The 23,040-nt window shown below is 33.0% G+C and overlaps 5 protein-coding genes and 1 long non-coding RNA gene across 10 annotated transcripts; 2 read left to right on the top strand and 4 right to left on the bottom strand.

Moving 5' to 3' along the window:
- Positions 1–2,224: 2,224 nt before the first annotated feature.
- Positions 2,225–4,143, top strand: LOC102627367 (uncharacterized). Its single transcript, XR_008052779.1, has 3 exons — positions 2,225–2,595; positions 3,628–3,811; positions 4,012–4,143. It is a non-coding gene; the product is annotated as an uncharacterized LOC102627367 (long non-coding RNA).
- LOC102615421 (beta-galactosidase 10-like) lies at positions 3,648–11,177 on the bottom strand. Of its 3 annotated transcripts, none has more exons than XM_052436266.1 (19): positions 10,838–11,177; positions 10,466–10,561; positions 10,261–10,373; positions 10,049–10,115; positions 9,772–9,864; positions 9,389–9,529; positions 8,631–8,719; positions 8,419–8,524; positions 6,734–6,818; positions 6,495–6,613; positions 6,241–6,405; positions 5,797–6,005; positions 5,428–5,540; positions 5,142–5,260; positions 4,897–5,004; positions 4,681–4,791; positions 4,390–4,601; positions 3,998–4,304; positions 3,648–3,795 (listed from the first exon to the last, which is right to left on the bottom strand). In XM_052436266.1, the coding sequence occupies exons 1-19, from the start codon at positions 11,018–11,020 to the stop codon at positions 3,685–3,687; spliced, it is 2,547 nt and encodes an 848-aa protein (XP_052292226.1). In that variant the 5' UTR covers positions 11,021–11,177; the 3' UTR covers positions 3,648–3,684. The 3 variants fall into 3 exon arrangements, with proteins under 3 accessions (XP_052292226.1, XP_015386034.2, XP_052292227.1); XM_015530548.3 differs by having other exon boundaries at positions 5,142–5,251; XM_052436267.1 differs by lacking the exons at positions 10,049–10,115; positions 10,466–10,561; positions 10,838–11,177.
- Positions 11,178–12,259: 1,082 nt separating this feature from the next.
- On the bottom strand, positions 12,260–15,501 carry LOC102615145 (disease resistance-like protein DSC1). 3 transcript variants are annotated; one of them, XM_052436477.1, is made up of 4 exons: positions 15,346–15,501; positions 14,344–14,662; positions 13,118–14,229; positions 12,260–13,014 (listed from the first exon to the last, which is right to left on the bottom strand). In XM_052436477.1, exons 3-4 carry the CDS (start codon positions 13,397–13,399, stop codon positions 12,355–12,357), a joined length of 942 nt encoding a protein of 313 aa, XP_052292437.1. In that variant the 5' UTR covers positions 13,400–14,229; positions 14,344–14,662; positions 15,346–15,501; the 3' UTR covers positions 12,260–12,354. The 3 variants fall into 3 exon arrangements, with proteins under 3 accessions (XP_052292437.1, XP_052292438.1, XP_052292439.1); XM_052436478.1 differs by having other exon boundaries at positions 14,344–14,567; XM_052436479.1 differs by having other exon boundaries at positions 14,344–14,496.
- LOC127898648 (disease resistance protein RLM3-like) lies at positions 14,393–16,017 on the bottom strand. Its single transcript, XM_052436044.1, has 3 exons — positions 15,620–16,017; positions 15,346–15,475; positions 14,393–14,662 (listed from the first exon to the last, which is right to left on the bottom strand). The coding sequence occupies exons 1-3, from the start codon at positions 16,015–16,017 to the stop codon at positions 14,393–14,395; spliced, it is 798 nt and encodes a 265-aa protein (XP_052292004.1).
- A 1,339-nt stretch (positions 16,018–17,356) lies between these two features.
- Positions 17,357–18,411, bottom strand: LOC102627080 (uncharacterized). The gene has a single exon (XM_006478742.3). The coding sequence runs from the start codon at positions 18,260–18,262 to the stop codon at positions 17,588–17,590; it is 675 nt and encodes a 224-aa protein (XP_006478805.2). The 5' UTR covers positions 18,263–18,411; the 3' UTR covers positions 17,357–17,587.
- Positions 18,412–21,829: 3,418 nt separating this feature from the next.
- LOC102626802 (uncharacterized) lies at positions 21,830–22,647 on the top strand. Its single transcript, XM_006478741.4, has one exon. It carries the CDS (start codon positions 21,892–21,894, stop codon positions 22,438–22,440), a length of 549 nt encoding a protein of 182 aa, XP_006478804.2. The 5' UTR covers positions 21,830–21,891; the 3' UTR covers positions 22,441–22,647.
- Positions 22,648–23,040: the final 393 nt, after the last annotated feature.

Raw genomic sequence — 23,040 nt, 5'->3', positions numbered from 1 at the left:
CTATAACTAAAGTTTTCAACTTTCGCCCCTGTATATATAGATTAAACTTTAAAAGTTATAGTTATGAAATTACAATATGAATTTACTAGTTAAAAACTGGAGAGAACATACGTGGTTATGACAATAACTAAATTGTAGCGGTAATCTAATGACTTATGTATTAGGGTTTATGAAGAAATAAGATATAATTATCTTTTTATTATAATACTACGGTTATGATAAGAATTTTAAAAAAGTGTTGTAGCTTATTGAATAAATTGCTTTTGAAAAGCAATTATCTACCTGTTTTTAAAAACTAATGACAAAATGGAAAAAAAAATTATTGAATAAGCTACTTTTACAAAATTTAACAAACTTTATTTTTATCAAAAATTATGAAATAGACAGTTTATTAAATTTCAACCTCAATATCAAGTGGGGTCTATAGGGTAATTCATTATAAAAGGTTTTTTAGAAGCAATATTATAAGTTGATATCTTCATATTTCTCTTAACATAACACATATAATATAACAATTGCTTTTTATTTTAAATGTATCAAGAAAGCAATAATCACCAACGACATGAGTAAAAGTTTTATGTTAGTAAAACAGAGAAAAAATCATATATATTTAGTTTCAAATTAATTAATTATTAATTTATGTATTATTTGGGTCCAATAGAAAAATAAGATTCTTTTGAAAAGTTCTTATCCAATATGTTTGCTCAATTATTAATTTATAACTTTGGCTCCAAGTTGGGGCCAAAAAAAATTATTTTTTTAATCAATGTTATCAATTTATCGAGTATTAATTTAACAAAGTTCTACGGTATAGAGATATTGAGTAAACTAAAAGGAAAAATTTTTTTTTAATTATAACAAAAATATTTAGAAATTCTAAGAAATTATTTCATAATTTTTATTGTAAAATTCTAAAATCTATCAATTTCAATATAACGAATACTTTGATAAGGCTGCCTAATAACCAGTTTAGCGCTGAGCCTTGGTCTCATCTACATAAATATATACTCTATATGATATATGCTTAAATTTTTCAAAGTAAAATTATAGTAAAGTCATACAAAATTATAAATAAAATTTGACAAAAATGCATATAACATGAAGATGAGTATGAATATTAGTAAAATTCATCAACTACGACAGAACTGACTCATTGAGCAATATATCAATTCAAAAGATAATTAGGTAGTTGGTGCTTCAAATAAAGCATTAGGCCGTCGTTGCAATTGACATTGTTTCCGCAAATCCAAAAGAATGTTACTTCGAACAATTACGTATAAACTTACAAAGTTTCTATCGCATGTTTTTCCTCCCAAGCCTGTCATCGTAATTAGATATTGAAAAAACAAAACATTCCCTGGATTAGGATCAAAGAATTTGAGAGCAACACTTGAAGATGATCTGGAAAACTTCATTACGCTTGAGATAATCTCCCTGCGATTCTCGAAGTCTTCCGCCCAGCTGAAACTCATTCTCTGCAGCACTGTCCATTCTTTAGAAGAAATCTCATCAACTCAAGTTCATTCACACCTCTTAACATAAATCAACTCGACCCTCTTGAGAAGACCTGTCAGACACAACAAAGCCTTGTCCGATATTTTTCCAATAATTGCCTTCATCCTGTGAAGAGAAAACAGATAGGAGTTGCGGGTAAGTAAATGCAAGGAAATAAATCTGGAGAACAATAATTTGCTAAGACTAATTGGGAAGAAGAGAAGGGGGGAAAAATTTATATATATTTTTTTATAAATTTATTTTACAAAAGCATTTTTAGAATTATATAACTAAATCGTTTAAAAGAGCTTTTTTAATTAAAAACTAAACATTCTAACAACTGTTTTTTTTAAAGCTCTGTTTAAGCTTTACTACAAAAGTTTTATTCAAAAAACTATACTAAACAAAGCCTTGCACCTTCGCTTGTCAATGTTATCGACGCATCATTCTCGCTCTCTTAATTATTTCTTCTCTCAATCTCAACTCAATCGAAGCGCATGTCAATCTCTCATTGTAGAGCCCACAACCCCTCAATAGATACTTAACATGTGCACAGTTAGGCATGTGATAAAAACTGCCTAGAAATGCATAATTCTAATAGTATATTATAAACCCAAAATTTTTTAAAATTTTAATTAATATTTGAATCCGTCAAATGTTGATGTTACATTTATTTAAGCATTAGATGTGAGTGATTATATTTTTCTCCCCTTATTTTCTGTGAAACTGAAACCACTCAAAATGAAAATATAAAATGTAAATTTACCCTATAAATACCAAAAATAACATTTTTTTTCAGATTTTTGTTTCTTTCAGCAGCAAACAAAAATTGTTTGCTGTAAATACCATTATGATGGCATTTTGGAACTTTTTGGTTGCAGCCGGAATATTCAAAGTGGGTAGCATTAATTATGGTAGTTGATAGTTGGCTTCCACATTACAAGTACTTTTAGCAGAGGTGGAAAACAATAATAATGAAGGTCATTGGAGATGAAGAAGAAAGATGGAATAGTGAAGTGGGTTTTGCTTGTTGATGAGGCTGATGATGATGATTCTACCTGGCAAATTGTAACCCCATTCTTAGTAAATCTAGTCACGGAGGTTAGTAATTGATCTGTGCATTTTTTTTTTTTTTTGCTGATTTAAATTAAGACTTTTCTTTTTCTTGGATCTTGATTGGAAATGGTGGATTAATTCTAAGAGCTTTCAGCTTGTTTGCATGTTTGTTTTAGACAAATTGTTGTTCACTTATGTGTGTATTTGTCAAATTTGATGCCATGCATTAATCTTTCTAGAGAAAATTTGACCACTTGGTTGTAATCGTATGATAACTTTGGCTTTTGGGTTTTATATTACCACAATTAATTTCTCTAAATTGATAGTTAATTACAAGTTAGATCTTCATGTTAACAAGTTGTTTATTCTGGTTTTGTTAATAGAAGTTATCAGAATAAATATTTTTGTACAGTTTCCAGGAGAAGGTACATGAAATTAAAAAACTGTCATCCTTCTACTGAAGTTATAATGAAAATGAAATGACAAGAAGATTGTGACGCTGAATCATCCTCCTACTATAGTTGGCTCAGTGTGACTGTGTGAGTACTAAGAATGATTAACAGGATTCAATGAAATTTGGTTGTTAATGAAAATTGTTCAGCTTTTATATTTAACAACTAGAAAGTTTGAGAATTTCTGGTGTACAATTGTACATGCACTGGTTCCACTGTGATTTATGGCTGATGATGATATTGCATAATGATTATTTTAATTAGCTAGAGTGATTGTATGGATTAACCATAAATCTTCTCTTAATGCTTGAGTGTGATTGTGAAGGTATTTGTTATCTAGCCACTACTCTGTTTTCTTGAGCACCAAGCCTCCCTTAAGTAAGTATTGGATTATTCTCGATATTGGTCGTTAGTGTTAAAATAGTTTATACAAGGTTATTTTAATATGTATGATGATAGCGCAAACCTTCAGGATCTTGATAATCTTTTCCCCCCGTTTAAAAGCTATATGAATTGAAATAGCTATATAAATTGATATAGGAGGGGGAAAAAATCCAAAAAAAAAAAAAAAGCTCCCTAACTAATATTTAATTAAAATGACAAATTTTCCTTTTTTGTTATACAGGGGAAGAAACTTGATGTTTTGTGAAGATAAATTTGCTCTTTAACTGGATCCACGGTTTCAGCTGCACATTACTTCCACTGCAAGTTTCTTAGTTGCATCAGGACACAAACCCTCGTTGAAATTTGCTTCAGTTAGTTCTATGGCACACTTGTTTTTGTTGAGACAAGCCTGCAATAATTATCAGGTATAAAAGAAATATATAAAAGTAAAATTTGTAGATTCGGATGCCTGCACGTTGTAAAATTCAGATTTGACACAACCAGTACAAAATCAAATCCAAATTTTATAACGTGCAAACATCTGCAATGAATAAGTGTATTTTTAACAAAATAACATCATAAATAATAAGAGCAAATGAGGCCGTAATTACCTTCTCAACAACAGGAGTAGAATTAGGATCGTGGCAATCCCCCATGCTGAAGGAACCGCATTTTCCTGTTGGAGTTCCAAAGCTTGCAAATTTTACAGTAGAGATGCTACGGTTCTTAGGGCACTTGAGGTGAACAGCTGCATTACTATTGCTGCTTTCATTTCCATCTTCATTCGCAGTAACAAGACCGCAAATGCTTGAGATATTACGCCGCGAGAACCTGATTCTCGTTGGATCTCCACCTTTCTCCTCGAAAATCACCAGAATGTTTCGGGATGGCTTGAACCAAGACCGGGGAATATGGTACCTGAACGATGCAATATAAACAAATAAATGGTTGTCGTAACAAGAAAAAAGACGTAAGCTTTTTTCTTTTTTCTATCTTAATTTACCATCTTTGTGTTGGTTCCCCGCAACCAGTTAGGCATTTTTGTTGGTTGAATGTGCCCCTGTAATCGCATTCCTGAATACAATGATCATCAATAGAACTTCTCTTATCCCAGTATCTTCCAATCGGTTCACCGTTTAGCCAAGCTTGGCCTTTCCCCATATGAAGCATATCTAAACCAATGGGTTCATCCCCGACCGGTTCATTCACAACAGCCTGTCACATTCCATGTACTAAGAAATTAGAAGCTATTTTTCAAACCGAAAAATGGCGAATATCCCAAGTATTTTTTTACCTTATACCATGTGAGAGGCTGATTTCTTGGCGGTTCTGAAGTTGGTGTCCAATTTACATTAGTCAAATTATCAGGATTATATATACTAAGGTCTTGTCCTTGCACTCCTATCTGGAAAAACATAGGAACCGCGAAAAGCGTAAGGTGAGGCTATAGAAATTTGAAAGGCTAGTAAAATAATTAAATCGTATTAAACTAAATATTGAAGAAGCAAACCTTATAGGTCCAATTATATGAAGACAAATCCAGTGTCCCGTTGTTGAAACCCTTGATCTTAACACCGGTTAATCCTGTTCCTGTCCACTCATAAAATGGTCCTGCACTCTAAAGCAGCAACAAGAGTAGCACTAATAAGGATTTTGAATGTCGCATTCGATACAATCAGAAGTAACTCACAGTTGATCCTATATATCTTCTCCAGAAAATAATTATGTAAAATAATAGAAAGACAGGCGACTCACTGGCATGCCAACCGTCATGCTTAATATATCAATTTTATTCTTCCCTGCTTTGAGAGGGATGGGAACCGTGAAATTGAAGACGAGTGTGCCAGTTGAATATGTAGTATTTCCTGAATAAGCTTATTCAAAAGATTTGATGAGACAATTAATTTTAGAAACTGATTGATGTTGAATGTGCCAATTCAACGGCTCATGTTAGTATACTAGATCATAAACAACAGTTTAGTGCAAAAAGGACAGGCATCGAGCTCAAAAAGAACTTTGGACAAAGTAAAAAGGTAGTAACCTTGAACAAGTTCCTGATTGATGAAAGCATGAAGTGTATGACCCTTTGATTCAATTAGAAGAGCCGGCTGGCTTCCTGTCCTTAAGAACTCTTCATCTTCGTTAACAATTATGCTGCAATCAGAGAGCAAATACAACACCTCAGATTCAGAAACTCTTTCCAGACTCATTCATAAATCTTGAGGCAATAATGAATAGGCCCTGAGCTTTTACCAGCAAGCTTTTGCAATGGGTCGAATGAAGTATAATTGAATCAATCCAACCCCACATCAGTTTTCAGAAAAAAGGAAAAAGAATCTCTCAACGATAAATCCCGAAATTCAACGATAAAAAAATCTGCTGATAAGTTTTTTTCCAGAATGAGTCTAACCTTGTTGTGTACCAAAGATAGTCAGTAGTATCTTTTGTGGTATTGAGATGATCCACAAGACCACTTTTAACAAAGTTAGCTTCCCCCCATATCCCAGTCATCGCCTTAAATACATCCCATTGTAGAGCTTTAGAACCTTCATCCGCTGATGAATCTGACTGCTGCAAATACTCTGGTACCATTTCAATTATCGACGTTTGAGTACTTACCTGCGTCATTTTTTTTTCTTTTTAACATTTATAATTATAAGTTGGACATCTAACCAATTTGTAATGACACACATGCACCTCAATTTTTATACTTATAGAATTTGATAAAACAGGATAACTTAATATGAAACAATCTCAAGTGCGGTCGTCTTAACAACAGTGTGTAAGGCCAAATCCGCATTTTATAACATGCAGCCATCTGGCGCTGAAAAGGGACTATGATATTGAAACTTACTTTTGCAGTGTTAAATGCTACATTCTTGCAGTCTGGGAGAATGCTAACTGACCATGCAGGCAAGAAATATGACACATTTCTAAACACAACCATTATGTCAGTTGCATTATCTGTGTTAGCAAGAAATGCAGCACAAGCTCCAGTGGAATCAGCGTAGACATCGGCCTACAAAACAGAAACTTAAATCACAATAGAAGGATGATATCTTAGATTGAAAATCTAGAGGTTACAACAAGGAGAAACAAATTAATCACCTCTTGGGAAGGGCCTAGTGATAAGTTGATAGGGTCACTGTTGAGCAATACACCTTCACATAGCATTATAGCTTCATGAAGTTCTTTAAGGTGTCCCCACTTTGGATTCCTTGGTAAGCCTATAAACCAAAGTGGGAAATTCAGCATAACCATCAAAGAAATAACAAGAGCTAGCTAGAAGATGAATTTGTAAAATATATTTAGTAGATTTTAATCATAGACATGTAAAAATAACTCACCATATTCATCAATTGGTGCATCATAGTCATAACTTGTTGTAACAAAATCTCCTGATGTGCGACCAAAATTTGTTCCACCATGATACTATAAACCACAGGAAACAACAAAATGGTAATTATGACAAGCAAATGTAAAAGTTTGGACAGGGGCGGAACCAGAGTTGGAAACCTGGAGGACCAAATGGTCAAAAGTAAAAGTAGAGAAGGGACGGTAAGCAAATTCCAGAAATCTGGAGGAGGGGGAGATTATTGAACTTAAAGTTATTGGGCAAAATTTTAGAAATATAAAGTTAAGTGGGCCAAATTCAAAAATAAGAACAGAAATCTGGGTTAATAACAATGCATGGGCAAAGTTAAATACCTAACTATATTTTAGGTTCAAATTATAAATAGAAATAACCAATGGGCCCGTAGCCCATTGGCACACCATGGGTTCACGTAAGCGCTGGGATTTGATTCCCCTTGCATATAGGGGTTGAATTTTTTTTTATACTAAAAAATAGAACCGTGCTTCACACAGTTTTTAAAAAAAAATTTAGTATTATCATTTTTTCTTACTTTACACTTGATGAAACTGATAAAAAATATGAATTGATTTTTTTTTTAAAGATGAGGCAGCCTTATAAAAAATAAAAAAAGTTATTAACCAGCAATATAAATAAAGAAGCAACGCAAGATAAAAGAATAAAATGAGATAATATATTATAGAGTGATTTTATTCATTCCAATTGTGTGTGTACAAAATAAAAAGATGAGCTCTCTTTTTATAGTTACATAATCACTTCATGAAATTAATGAAAAATTATGGATCATAATTCCTTGTGAAATAGTGGGAGTTATAGGGAAGCTAAATGTTGCTAATGGGAGATAGTGGAGAGACTAAGAGATATATGTTATGAACATCTACATTTATTTTAATAAATTCATAACATTCTCCCTTGGATGTTTATTACAAAGAATATGTCTCATTAAAATCTTTACATAATTGTTATTGCGTAATAACAATCAAATTAATTATGAGAAGATGAAAAGTCAAATTTAAAAGAAAATTTCTCTATTTATTAGATAATAGAGAATATACAAATATGAGAAATGGTGACGACACATCACCTCCTCAAGTCCCAACTTTATATATATATAGATTTGTGTAAAATCGATCTCCCTCCAGTATTATATAGTGAGGGCAGACCTCTCTTCAGCTTTAAGTGAAAGGTTGATATTTGGGTTGTGCCACAATAGAATTATTCAGGAGAGTTTCAATTGATTTCTGATTGTAAATATCAATAGAACTCTGATTGTAATATATCAGTGTATCAACTAAAAATTTATGAATAGAAATATGAGAAAAAAAATTGTGAGCTCCACCCATGAGTTTGGGTACAATAACTAAGTAAATATTATTTGTTTTGACACAATTTTTGTAATATTTTGATATTGCTTGTTTTGACACAATTTTCGTAATACTTTTCACAACCATCTTATCTAGAAACGTAAAATGTGACTAATGATGAGTTTTTCAATGTGACAATTAAAAAGAAATAATTTAAAATAGAATCGAAATAAATTAATAATTTCGATTAAATAATTTTTTATTTTTACTGGTTCTGACTTGGGCTTGGAGGCTCTATTTTATAAAGAAACACATTGCATGAATAAAAGTAAAAGAAGATCCAAATTGACAATACCATATAGTAGTTGTGTACACTGCCACCTTTTTGGATAAAACGAGCAACAGAGAAGGCAACATCCTGATGCGGCCTGTGAGGATCTGGTGCCCCAAATTTTTTAAACCTGCCAAATTTCAAACATCAATAGTACACATATATACTCTAAACTCTAAAGAGATTAAATCAGAAATTTAAGAAAGCTCCAACAAATCAAACAATTTTTGTATTACCATCCAGGCCAATTCTCAGTCCAAATTTTGGGCATTTTTGATGAATGAGGCGTGAATTGGTCACAGTAGAAGGAGTTACAAGTATCTATCTGCAATAAAATGAAAATAATTATATGGATTTGAGTTAAAAGCTTGAAATTCTCGTTATTTTTATATTATTAACCTTTTCTCTCTCTTTTTTTTTTTTTTTTTTTGGCACCTGACATGTATTAACCTTTTTTTCTTGTTTTCATTCTTAAAAGTCCCAAAAGAATCTTTACCCAAAACATAAAAAAGGGTTTTCCAAAAGAAGCAGCAATAAATGTTTAATTATTGAAACTTTTTTTTAATCTAAAACTAATTTGTTTCCTCAAATGCTACAAATATTTATACAATATTACAATGTTATTTGCTAATACCAAAAAACTGTGAGAATTGTTATTTAGAGCTGTTGTATTGTAGACTTGTAGTAAATCATTTTTTTGTTTTTTGGTATTTAAATTTGGACATGGCCCAAAAACAAAATAACGATAGAGCTTTAAATTATTGTACAAATTTATTTTGTTTAAATTAATGTGACTTAAATTCATTCATTGGATAAAAATAAAAAAATAAAAAAAAACACGTTAGTCAGGACATATTGAATTATGCCACATCATTTTATATAAAATAAATTTATAGAATAATTTATAGCTCTACCATTGTTTAAAAAAATTATATTGTATTTAAATTTTGTTAAAATTTCTGCCAAATTAATTATCTTGTAACTAATCTTTTACCACGGGGTCAGGAGCATCATATTGTTGGCACATAATCCAGGGCACTCCCGTATTTTGAGAAACAGCCATACTAGCAGCCCACATCGCATATTCCTTTCCTCCTTTATAAAATTGTTCATACCATTGATATTCATTTTCAACCTACACAATCCGAAAATTAATGTCAAAAAAATGCCTTTTGAAATCATTTGTTACCCAAAATGAAATATTAATAAATTGAAAGGACAAGAAAAATAAAGATATCTTAAAGTTGGAAAGATCATTGCATTTTTAGTATCTTTATTTTTTTTTCCCTTATCCGTGCACATTATTGTTTATTTTTCTTCACGCTAAAGCTACATAAAATGGGGCATAAAGTAGTGTGGAAGCCAACTTCAACTTGCCTGCGCCAGAATGATGGGACCTCCTTGTGATGCAAAAAGTTTTTCCTTCTTCATCATGTCCACTATTAGTGTCATGAACTTTTGCATGTAAGACTATAAACACCCAACAGAAAAATGATTCAATAACATGTGTCCCAATTGCGATTATCTGCACTTTATAAACTATCAATTTTGAAGCAATATAATGTTGGTAAAATATAATATTTTATTATTTCTACTTCACATTTTAGAAAGTGCGAACGTATAACTGAGTCACAATCAGAAATCAATTTCATACCATGAATGGCTTACTATACGACCGGAAGACACTGCCAGGAATGTAGTGCAACCAAACCGGTACGCCTCTAAATCATATGATCAACATTTAGATTTTAATTAAACGTAAATAGAAACGAAAGACTGTGATTGGATAAGAATATATATATATATATATATAATTAAGCAATTAAATCTCAATCTATATATGGTAACATTAAATAAATTGCGTACCCATAATTGTACTCAGCAGCAACAAATGGACCAATACGCAGAATCATATACATCCCAGCTTGCTGAACAGTCTTCACAAACTTGACCAGATCATATCTTCCCTCGAAAGAATACTTGAAACCAATTCCCACATAGAAAAAAAAAATGTCAATAAAATTGATAAATATAAAAATTAACTAACCCCAAAAAAAAAAAAAAACTTTACTTTGCCTGGAGAAAGCTCGTGACCACTCCAAAACACATAGGATTCAATCGTGTTTAAGCCACCTTCTTTTGCTGCTTGAATAAGCTCCGGCCACATCTACCACATGCCACATTTAGATTAAGCTTTATTTTCTTTTTTTTTTATGGCTAATAATTTGAAAATTCTCAGATAAAGAAATTTGCACTTCTCTATAAAGCAATTATATGGACATTCCCAAGAGACAACAACTAAATTGAATTTATTGTGTAAAAAACTTATATGACAATATCTTTCTCCTAACCAAAAAATGAATTATGTTATAGAGAATCCAAATTGTTTATCCAACATTTCAAAAATAAAAATAAGAGAAAGAGAGATAGAGTGATGACTCACTGCAGGAACGCTGCGAGGATAATGAATGGAAGCAGAAAGGAAAAGCTTTCGCCGGCCGTGAATGATTAAAGAGCGATGATCATACGTTACATTTGCTGCTAGACAAAATGAGTTGAAGCAGCTGAAGGAGGAGAAGATGAACAAAACAATAAGCCTAACTGGTAATATTTTCATTCGCTTCATCTCATATATATATTTCTTGACGATAATGTTGATAAAATTTCAGTGCTTGAGCAGCTGGTGAAATATTGAAGCTCTTGTCAGTCTGCAAATATATCTACATCAGCCTCGGCCATTTATAGGAATGTTGGTAAGCATCTGAGAAAAGCAACTAAAGAAATGTAAGCAATATCAGATAAGGAGATAATAATATTAGGGTCTCTATTCTTTTGATATTCTATTTTTAAACTGATACGGTCGGTCCATGTTTATCAATTAGATCCCTTACCTTTTTGAAATGACTGAAAGTATGTATAAATCTTTATCACCACAATAAAAATGACTAATGAGTGTAACTTAAAATGCACCATGAAATTGAAAGAAATTACTCCTAAAGAAGATGTTCTGCTCACAATTTAATTACTACTGAACTCCTTCCTTTAAACTAAAGAAATGAAGTGAGAATTAACCATCTAATTAAGGAATATATATTTATTTATAAGTTATATGTTCTTAAGTTCTGAAGATTTATTAAAAAAAATGTGATAATTAAGAATTTAAAGTTCAGTATTATAAAGGTGGTAGTTTATTTTTCTGAACACCCGGTGTATCATATTGGTAGTTTTTTTTTTTAAAGCGAGTTAGTTTGGTTATTTCACTTATTTTCATATAAATTAGAGAATCTTTATGATTATAATGAAAACACTATGCCTTTATATGTAGAACCTTAAAACGTTAGGCACTCTAGTGTTATTAACCATTAGATAAGTATCTCCCCATTTGAAACGAAGCGGCCGCATATCGGATAGCGGATAAGATATTCGAAATATTACAGCAAAGATATTTATATTTTAAACTAATCAGTTGACTCGAGTATCAAATTAATGCTGACAATCATTGCTTTTGTTACTATTTTCAATCAAAAGAAATAGCTGTCTTCATCCAATTGACCACCTTGAATGAATATGCTGTAAGATATATCACAGGCGTTACAGCCTTGCATTTATAGTTGGAAATATATATATTTGGAGACAGCCGCTTCCTAAAACCAATAGGATACAAAAGCAATAAATTGGTAATTAAATACTAAAATTATGATAAAAATTCCATTTTGATACAAGTGCACATGCAGCAGTATCAAAAGAATTTTAATTTTATTCTTTAAATATTTATTTATTTATGTGATAAATAAAAAATAAAAAATAAATTCTCTCTCAAACAAAATTTAAAAAATTAATATTATTTTAAATAATTTTTTTTCTCCACTAAAATAATAGCAATTTGAAGAGCCCATGCATGGCAAGGTGCCAAGGACCTTACCATGGAAAAAAGAGTGAAGTTATTCAGAATCTCTTTGTTCACGGGTCATTATCAAAACAACAAACATTTTTTAAAATTTGAGAGAATATGGAAGTTTGCCATCGAAGACCATTGAATTGCTGCTCTCTGCGAATTGACTCCTCTTCATCCTCGTGATCAGATCCGCCGACAATTTCAGCATTATCAAGAACATCTTCACAGCTGGCACCAAGTTGGAAAGTGAAGGCGTTGGGTTTGGCCTGGTTAGGATTTGCGTATACTGGACTCACCCCACAGCAGTTCACCTTGTGGCGGCCTTTGCCGAAATCTGACCAATACTGGATTAGGAAGTCAAATGAAATTGCAGCAGCTGCCTGGTGGCCTCTATTGACTCCATCTGGCAGCCCAATCCCAATATTCCGACAAGGGTATAATCCAAGCATGACATGATTTGAGTTAAAGCCCGCGTTGTCAAACAACTCGAAAAAGTACTGATGATTAGAACCGAACTTACATCCCACTCTGAAGAAACATGAGGTATTATCGTGATCGGAATCAATTTCAATAACCGCACCAATCGCAAACCCGATGAAGAGTTTGTTGCCACAGCGATGTGGCAGTTGAATAGTTATTGAAGATCCCAAAGATCGATTGCTGAACCACTCTGGGATTTCACTTCCTGGTAAACAAAAGCTGATGCCGTGCGGCTTATCAAATTCCTATAATACGTTGTAAAGTGATTTTTCAGCAGTTCAGAATGTGGTAAAATCCTAAAAATGCATTTTAAAAATAAGGGCAGGAGAAAAAGAATATATTGGGTACCTTTTCACAGAATAGTCTCAGTGATGCAATTGTCACTTGCTGAATTCTTTGCTGCATATCTGCCCAAATACTTTGATTTTGATTCAGCTTCAGGCAATTAACAAATATAAACGGCGACAGGAACATGTTGCTTTCACTGGTATGATTGGATGGTGTTTCCAGAACGGATGCACCCAGTTCTTCTAGACATGATGGAAGTTCTGGCAAAGATTGGAGCCGCTTGCAATTCCTTGCATCAAACATCACCAAATGCGGTGGAAGCGCTGGTAACGATTGAAGCATATTGCAATCGAATAAGTGAAGCCATTTTAGCCGTGACAGGTGGCTTATTCCTGAAGGTAAACTCTCAAAATTATTTCTACTGAGATCTAACTCTACCAATGAGGATAGACAGCCAATATCTCGAGGGATTTTTATGATCTCACGGTAGGAGTGGTAGTCGATACCCCTGCAGCACTTAGGAATTCCAGAGCTTTTAAATTGCCCAAGCTCTCTGGCAAGCTACCAAGTTTAGTGCAACCCATCAACTGTAGCTCCCTGAGCCCTTCTAGATTTTCAATTGAAGATGGCAGCTCTTTAATGTTGCTTGCCTCTTCTAAATTAATTATTTCTAGGAGTTGCATTTTCTCCGAGATTTCTAGGAAACTCCCAAGCTGTTCACAGAAAGCAAGATGAAGGCTGCGAAGAGATTTCAATTTACAAATGTTAGTTGAAAGACTCTTCAGACTATAGCAATTACTCATTTCTAAGGTTTCAAGATCGGGTAGGCAATCGATTGATGAGGGAACTTCTTCTATTGGGGTATGCCTTAATTTTAGCTCTACTACATTGCCTGAAATCCTTGGAAACTCGCTGAGATTAACACACTCGGAGCAATTAATCTTAATGGAAGATACAAAATGAATGTTCTGTGGAAAGCACCTAAGACTTTCACAGCCCTCCAGACTCAAGTTACCAAGATTGTTAAAATTCTGGATATACGAGGGAATGAGAGCCAAGCCTGTGCAATTCCAAAGATTCATTCTGTCGAGATTTGGAGTTTCCGATGGTTCTGGAATTCTAGTGAGATTGGAGGAGTGATTGAGGTCAATATATTTTAATTTTGGAGCTTTCTGCAAAAGAAAATAAACAATTACTAGGATAAATTAGCATCAAAGAACTTCACAATTAAATCTTTTTAAGGATCGAAAAACAAACAAATGTTTGGTATTAGTGTTTCATTATACCTTTTTTCCTCTCCATATTTGCTGAACTTTACTATAAGGTAAGTTGAGTTCAATAAGAATTTTTGGCTTTAAATCGAATGGCAACGTCTTCATTCTTCAAGGGATATTGGTGCCAGTGGAGATATCTCAATTCCTTCGGAAGATAATCCAAACCTTGATCAAGATGCACTTTAGAGCTCGCAATTGGAATAAATGTGAACTTAGGAACGTAGAATTTAAGCAATCTGAGATTGGGCATATTTTTAAAGGCTCCACAAGTTAGATGGATATCTGTTTTATTGGACAAATCAAGGAATATGCCTTTAATTTTATCAGTTCCCTTATAAAAAAAAAAAAGCAACAATAAGTTAGCATTAAATCCAAGAAAAAACTTTCATAAAAATTTATTAAAAGCTCCTTAATTGGGCCCCAAAAAAAAATTCCATTTGTTTTTTTTTTTCACAATTTGTATATGGGAAAAACAAAAAAATGCATGGGCTATTTTCACACTTTCAAGTCCCCCTATATGGCACTCAATTTGTTTCGACACTCTTCATAAAATTAGCGTGTGTGTATAAAGCGAGAGAGAATACACTATTAAACCATGTAGTTTAATAGAGTTAGTATCTAATGCATTATAAAACCGTGTATTTTAATAGTGTGTTTGTACTAACTCTATTACACCACATGTTTTAATGTATTCACATGAAAAAAAAAAATAGGGCGCTGCACGAGAGATTGACTACACACACATATTCGAAAAATACTTCAATATTCCAAAATTGATAAAATTTAGAGTTTTCTCTAAAATTTTAAAATAAAAACTTGTTCTCTCGACACCCTCAGCCAATAATTTACTTAATTATGGTTCTTGTGTTTTAGGTTGTTTTGTTCATACAAATAATTTTACTTAAGGATGTTTTGGTAATAAGAAAATTTACTGAAAAATGGGTATGCCAGTGTGGTTAGGAAAAAATACATACAACCGTCCAAACAAAACATAAAAAAAAGGTAGATTCTTACCTTATTATACTTCAATACACGACTGACATCCTTATGATCCCACAATCTGCTACGTTTGCCTGGCTCTTCGTTAGATTCTTTGCGAACAATCTCTCTTCCCATTTCTTGCAACAAATCATGCATTTGCAACCTGTTATCTAATATTGTTACGAGTGACTTATCGTAAGACAGAAACAGAGGAATGATGAATGATAAATGAGAGTTACCTGAATTTCGTGGATTCATGGCCAGCTAAATGGGATGTTTGGGTCAGTGCATCCCTCCACTTCTGAACCATTTCTGGCATCTCTCTGACTGTTGTCCGAACTTAACAGAAGCATCTCCGAAACTGCCAGTTTGATGCCGCACACTGGATGGGCTCACGTTATAGAAAACTGGAATAACAATTTGATGATTTGCTTTCTCGCAATCAAGAATCTTGACAAGTTCATTCAGGCACCATTTTGAAGAAGCGTAGCCCTTTGAGAAAATGATTACCGAAATCTTTGAACCTTCGATTGCATTCAAGAGAGCCGGTGATATCTCATCTCCTCTGTTAAGATCTTCATCATCAGTAAAAGTTTTTATTTTCTTTCGACACAAAGCAGTGTAGAGATGGCTAATAAAGATTACGCGAGTGTCCTCCCCTCTGAAATTTAGGAAGACGTCATAATTACTACAAGAAGAAGCCATGAAGGAGATTTTAGAAAGTAATTTGGTTATAAAAACAGAGAATTAATCCTGAGAGTACTTAGATGTATGAGTATGTATGAAAATGTGTGAAGTAAATAATTGAATGCAAAATTTGTTGGAGCTTTCTTATACCAGATTTGGTAAATCAAAAAACATAATAATGATAATAGAGAGTGGCAGACAGATAAAAAGCTTTTATGTAAAAAAAATTCTTGTAATCAAGGAATGAAGGAAAATCAAAGAAAGGAAAGTTTGAAAGTAGAGTCAGAGAAATTAAAAAAATTATTCGGCGAGGAACTTTCAATGTCATTACCAATTTACTTCCGCCAGTAAATTCAAAAGGCAAAAGCGCTTGGTAGTCCAGCGAATTAAGACTGAATTGTGTTTTTACACAATAAGTCAAGCACATAGTTGACAAATGCCATTTCATTTCCCTTTTACATGTCATTAATTTTTGTAACACGGTGTGGCAACATATGCATAATCAAGCGAGGCAAAAGGGTTTCGATTACTGTGACAGAACTTGAAGAACGAAGGTGCATAATGAATAACTTCGTCGCCAGCACGAAAAATAAACACAGGAAAAGGAATTTCTTGGATGCCATCACATTGATGATACAAAATGACCTCTGAAATGTAATGTTAGCATTAAATTTTAAGTAAAGTGGTGTTGTTTCAATTTGCTTCATATTCAGCGATAGCTTAGTGGTTATCGTTCATCAAACAACTTTCAAGATAAATAAAAAGTTATTTAAACAATTGGATCCCTTAAATTTTTAAGAATAGTCATCTACTGCAAGTGAAATTATAAAGAAACTTTCCGAGAAAAAAAATGAATAGATAAATCTTCAGTAAGTCGATGAAAAAGTCAAGCATACGAAGCAGGAAGCTATGCATGACAAGAAATCGAAAACACGATAAAGAGATTGCAAAAGTATAAGGAAAAGGACACTTGTGCCTCGTGATTTGCTTAAATATATATAAATAGCTCAAGTTTTGAAAAATAGGAACAGAAACTCCTTTTTGACCAATAATACTGCCGTTTGATTTTAGTAACAAAAACAATTACTTTAAATTTTTTAAGTAATGCTCCCATAAGTGGAAGTTGTGCTATTTATATTACCTTTTTTTCTTTATTAGGACTGCCATAAAAGGAAACGACTTATCAATTATCTCGATTGAGTGGTTTTTAAAAGTAATTTTATTTAGTTGGCCATTTGAATTTGAATCCTAAAAAGGTAAGAGATTAAAAATTAGATTTGAGTTTATCCACCTCTCATCTTTTAAGAAAATATAAATGAAAAAAAAGTACACATGGAATTAAAGTTTTTCTGGTGTTTCATTGTGCAACATTAAAAAAAAGGTTTTCAAGGGTAAAATAATAATTAACATCATTATTGTTTAGTTACAAAATATAACAAATTAATTCTAATATTGATATGACAAGCTATGGTCATGATCAAATTCAACAAATAGAAACATCACATATTCTAGATAGAAATTTTTGTCCAAAGAAAATAATGAAACATATATCTACAGCAAAATTAACAATTAAAAAAAAAAAAGAAACCTAGCCAGCAGGCAAATCATTTCGGCACAGTGGACATGAACGACTCTTCTCCAGCCAAAAGTCAATGCACCTCTTATGAAAGACATGATCACAAGGCGTGCAAGAAGCCAACTGCCCCACAACAATCCCATCCAAACAAATTGCACAATCTTTTTCTGATTCAATTCTCTTTTCCGGCAGCCTGGTCACGTTGGACTTATTATTAATAGCCATCCTCAAATCCATAGCAATCGGCACAAATTTTCGAAACCTGTTGCTCGGATTGGTACGCAACCGCTTGAAATAATCGAGAACACAAACTACCAACTTCGTTAATGTATAAATTTTCACAGATTGTGGAAACATTATTGGCATCCCGCCAGATGCGTCGAGCCGGAGAAGATGCAATCCTTTGTCGCTTAAAAAGCATCCGTTGGCGTCGACCGTGACTCCTTCATTAGCAAGAATGTTAGACAAGAAGTGGAACATGTTGTTGTAGGTTACAAAGAGGGTATGATCAGCTTGCAAGTACAAGAATGTGTCTGGTTTGGCGCTGGTGGCACGTTGGTTAATAACGTGATGGGCACGCAATTGGAATATGAAACCAGGTTGCATGTTTGGTAAATCCCACAGCTGGTTTCTCACTTTGTTTAGAATAGTGTTGTCTTGTCTCAGTTTTAGTTCACAATTGGACATTTTTTTTGAGAACGAGACAGAGAGAACAAAAGAAAATACACTACAATGGAAATGGAAGTGGTGTTGTTTAATGATGTGAAATCTGGAGAGTATGAATCTATAAAGGGCTAGGGACTATGCCTGAGACTTGACTCCTGATCCCATACGGAAATCGAGTGGGAATAGAAAAATCAAAGTTTGTTTCCTAATTCGATCCGAAACACAAAATAAATATGACACAGCGAGAGCCTGATATTAGCAATAATAATAGGGTAAAAGCTCGTTTAGTCCCTATATTTTGAAGTTAGTGCTCGTTTAGTCCCTATATTTTTAAAAATACCTCAAACCATCCCTACCATTAAATTATTGACACTTTTGCCATTATCTTTTGTTCCTTTTAACTTATTTTTATAATATTGCCCTATTATAATAATTTTTTAGACATTATTAAAAAGAAAAAAAATAACCCTATTATAATAATTTTTTTAGACATTATTAAAAAGAAAAAAATAAATTACCACTTTAACACCAAAAAATAAAATAAAATAAAATAATATATATTAATTTTTGTGGAACACACTCTTGAGTTAAAATATTAATTTTTCTAAAAAAATTGATAATGTAATTTTTTACGATATTAATTTTTTAGACATACGTGAGCTTGCACAAAAATTAATATATACCTTTTTTGTTTTTATTTTATTTTTGAGTTTAATTTGATAATTTAATTTTTTATTAATATCCAAAAAAGAAACATTATTGTAAAAATATAATATTGTAAAAGCAAGTTAAAAATAAAAAAAAATAATGGCATAAGTGTCAATATTTAGTAGCAGGGACGTTTTGAGGTGTTTTTAAAAATACAGGGACTAAATGGACACTAACCTCATAATATAGGGACTAAACAAGCTTTTACCCATAATAATATTATAAAATTTTAATATTTAAGTCTTAATTTCTTATTCAATTGAAATGACATATCTATTTATGAAATGATATATAAAATTAATAGTGGTAATTTAATAAATACAAAAAAAAAGTCAAGTAACTTTATTGAACTATTTGGGTTCGGTTTAGTCGTATTTTTCTATGTACTTAAAAATGTCCATCCCTACCTAATAAGAGAGAAATCAAATACTTGGGATATGAAATAATACTCTCTTAATGAAGAAGGCTATGACTATTATTTCCTAAAGCAATGCAGTCCAACTTTTGTGGCCGATGTCGATTTGGTTTACCTACCTACCATGACCAACGCATATTCCTCCGCATATTCTAGTACTCCATGATAGCTTCATTTTGACTCTTCGGTTGAAGCAACATTGGCTAGCTACAGCCACAAATGTACTGAAAAATATCTCAACATTCCAATTTATTTATTATTATTAATATTATTTTTTACTGATATCCCAATTTAAAGGATGCAGTTTACAGAGATCAAAACATTTTAAGATGTGTTATTGCTGCCAATTTGTCACTTGGTATTGCTTGTTCATCATAGAGAAATTGAATAATGGTTCATAAATTAATTAACTTTTTATGATGATGAAAAATGGTAAATTTTACATTATTCTCTCCTGAATTGATTATTTTTAAATTGTTCATCTTATTTTTAAAAATACTAAGTTCTCCATAATTTCAAGATAATATAGGCGGGCTGATGATTTTTCTTTTTTAATCTTTTTAATAAAAATGAAGGGTAAATTAAAATTTAAAGTATAAATGCCTATATGTGATCCTAATGCCGTGCACGCAACCAACCAATCACGTGAAGGTATGGGTTCACGTTATATATTAAGATCCATTAACCAAATTCACATAAATAATTTATGTTATTGACATGTATACGTAAGATGGTGGTCGGTTTGAAGAAATGAGAGGAGAAGCAAGAGGAGGTTAACCGTGATTGTTTGATTTTTCATGAAATTATAAGAGGAAAGCAGTTGCATGTGTTTTTTTTCACTTGGATAAGTTTATCTTTGGAGTTAAATTGTTAATTTTTACTATAGTAAATATAATTGAGAAAAGTTAAACTATAAATTAATTTAATGAGAAAAATAAACAACTGATGCAGGAAGGTTTTAGACACCACATGAACAACCAAAATAGTAATATAACATTGTTACAGCTATCTTGTATGAATTGTATATATAACTATACATTAATAAATGTAACATCAAAATTTCCGTAAAAACTAGGAATAAAATGAAATTCCTTAAGATTTAATGAATTAAAATAATCCACAATATAAATTACAATTGATTCAGAAAAGCCAAGATATGAATTAGTAATTATCATGATCCATGGCTTAAATCAATTGAAATCGGCACAAATTTGACAGACCGATTGCGGGGACTAAAACTCAACCACTTGACATACCTAAGCACACAATCCACCAACTTTGACAACATGTAAATTCTCACAGACTGAGGAAACGCCAGCATCCTGGACCCGTCGGGCCGGAGAAGTTGCAACCCACCGTCGCATAAAAGCTGTCCATCGGCGTCGGCTGTTATTCCTTCATCTTCAAGAATGTTAGTCAAGAGTTGTGACATGCCATCGTCGGTTAAAAAGTTGCTTGCTTCTTGCATGTACAGTAACTTCTTGGTGGCGGTGGCGGCATGTGGCCGTGGGAGGACATTGTTATTATTATTATTTTGGTCGTGCTCAAGGTGCGCACGAAATTGGATTACGAAGTCGGCTTCCATGTTTTGTAAATCCCAGTTGAGATTTCTCGCCCGTGTTAGAATGGTGTTGTCTTGTTGCAATTTCAGTTCATAATTTGCCATGTTAATTCAGCCGATTAATTGAACGTAAGAGGAGAATAATCGATTGCAAGGTTTTGTTTTGAAAATAAAAAGTAATTCGATAAAATATTTTATGTAATATATAATAACGGAGAGCTGGGTCGGATCCGAATCCCAAACGGGAAAGGAAATTTGAGTATAAATTTATTAATATATAATAAAGCTCAAGGAAAATCGAAGTTTGTTGTTAATTTACCACATGGCACATAGCCCATGTTAAGTATAAATTTTTAAAATTTTTATTCAAGAAAATACAAAATTTGAGTATTTTGAACAACAATACCCCTAAGTATGATGGCATATCTATTGACATTAACTTAAGGGTACTATTATTTAATATACTCCTTTTTGGATAGTAAATTAGGAGAAATTAGGCTGGTAGAATTTTTTCTTTTTTTTTTGGGGTAAATTTACCTTTAGTTATATATTTTTTAAATATATTACATCACAAATTTGATTTTATTTTTATTATTAAGAAATTGTTCTCACAAATGAATAAGTACTCAAACCACCCCCCAAAAAACAAATACTCAAACCTATTCCCACGTTTATGATGATAAGTTGATTTCACATCTCAAAAGAATGCAAAGACAATTGAATTTACTACCGGTGACAAACTGACAATGGTTAATGGTAGGACCTATATGAAACAAGTAAAAAACTGACATTATTTTAAAAAATATCTTGATACAAAAGGGAGCCATATGATAAAGAATGTAGGACATATTATGGGCTGAAAGGTAAGTCAAGTGATAATATAATCCACACGCGCACAACAGAATCCACACAAAAATTGTAGAAACAGGGAGGAATTTTTCAGACAGCGGCCCACTTCGGAGTAAAATGGGTTTATCAGCTTCAAAGCAAATCAACTCATCTCTCTCGAACTCGAACGAGTTCATTTCAGCATGCGACTCGGCCTACTCTCACTGCCTCTCACTGACTCAACACGCCTTCGAGGGCGTCCTCCCTTACCAGCTCTTAACCGCCTCCAATCACATCCACCACGGGCTCCTCTCTCTTCCCCACCCGCCTCCCCTCGTCGTCAAGTGGGTCCCGCACCCTCCCAGTCAAGCCCAGGTCGACTCGGCCTTCAAACGAGTATCTCGGTGCCATAGCCGCCGGTCCAAAGAAGAAGAAGAAGAAGAAGAGAAAGAGGAGAAACCGGAAGTCATCGGGTCGAACCGGTTCAAGGAATGGGCCGTGGTGCTTTACGCGAGTGCTGTTGTGGGTAACGCTGGGAAAGCTTTACTGGGCCGGGTTCCGATTGGAGTCGCGGGAATCGCTGGAATCGGAGCCGTGACCGGGTCCAGGAAAGATCTTGTTGGCGCCGCGATTGGAGTCTACGCGCTTGGTGTTGCCACGTCCATTTACCTTAGCTTGTCTGGTTAGTTAATCCAAGTTGAACAGTCGAATTATTGTAATTATTATTTCTTTTTTTTTTTATGTATAGCTAAATATTTTAATGTAGATAAAATATTTTTATATTTGTAATTTGGTCATGTGGGACTGGGAGGTTAGTGAAGCTATGACAGAGTGAATGTGTATTTGGAAGTGCATTTTGTTTAATGGAGAAGAAGCACTTAGGAAGTACTTCAATGGCTTGTTTGGATGAATGGATGCTTCTGGTTAAATTGAACCAAATATGAGCAATGATCATGATAATCGTTTTCTAAGCGATTGTTTCATTATTTGTTCACATGTCGTTTGATGATTTTCAATGGGAGAAATTGGTATGTCTAGTGACATATAGTTATAGTTCTTAGTGGCGAAGAATGTTTGTGTAATAGCTAGTAGGAAATAAAAATTATTGTCAACATTCGTATATTTACACCAAGCACATTCGTATATTTTACGTTAGCACAGCGAAACTGCGAAAGCCCTTGCGAGTTACATCCCGTTTGGAAGCGGCAGTCGGGGTCTTTGATAGCTGTGATTTTTTTTTTCCCTCTATTTTTTTTTTACACAAAAAATTATATTAAATTACTGTAG

The sequence above is a fragment of the Citrus sinensis genome, chromosome 3 (genome assembly GCF_022201045.2).
Source record: "Citrus sinensis cultivar Valencia sweet orange chromosome 3, DVS_A1.0, whole genome shotgun sequence".
NCBI lineage: Eukaryota > Viridiplantae > Streptophyta > Magnoliopsida > Sapindales > Rutaceae > Citrus > Citrus sinensis.
This window is presented reverse-complemented; position numbering and strand designations above follow the sequence as displayed.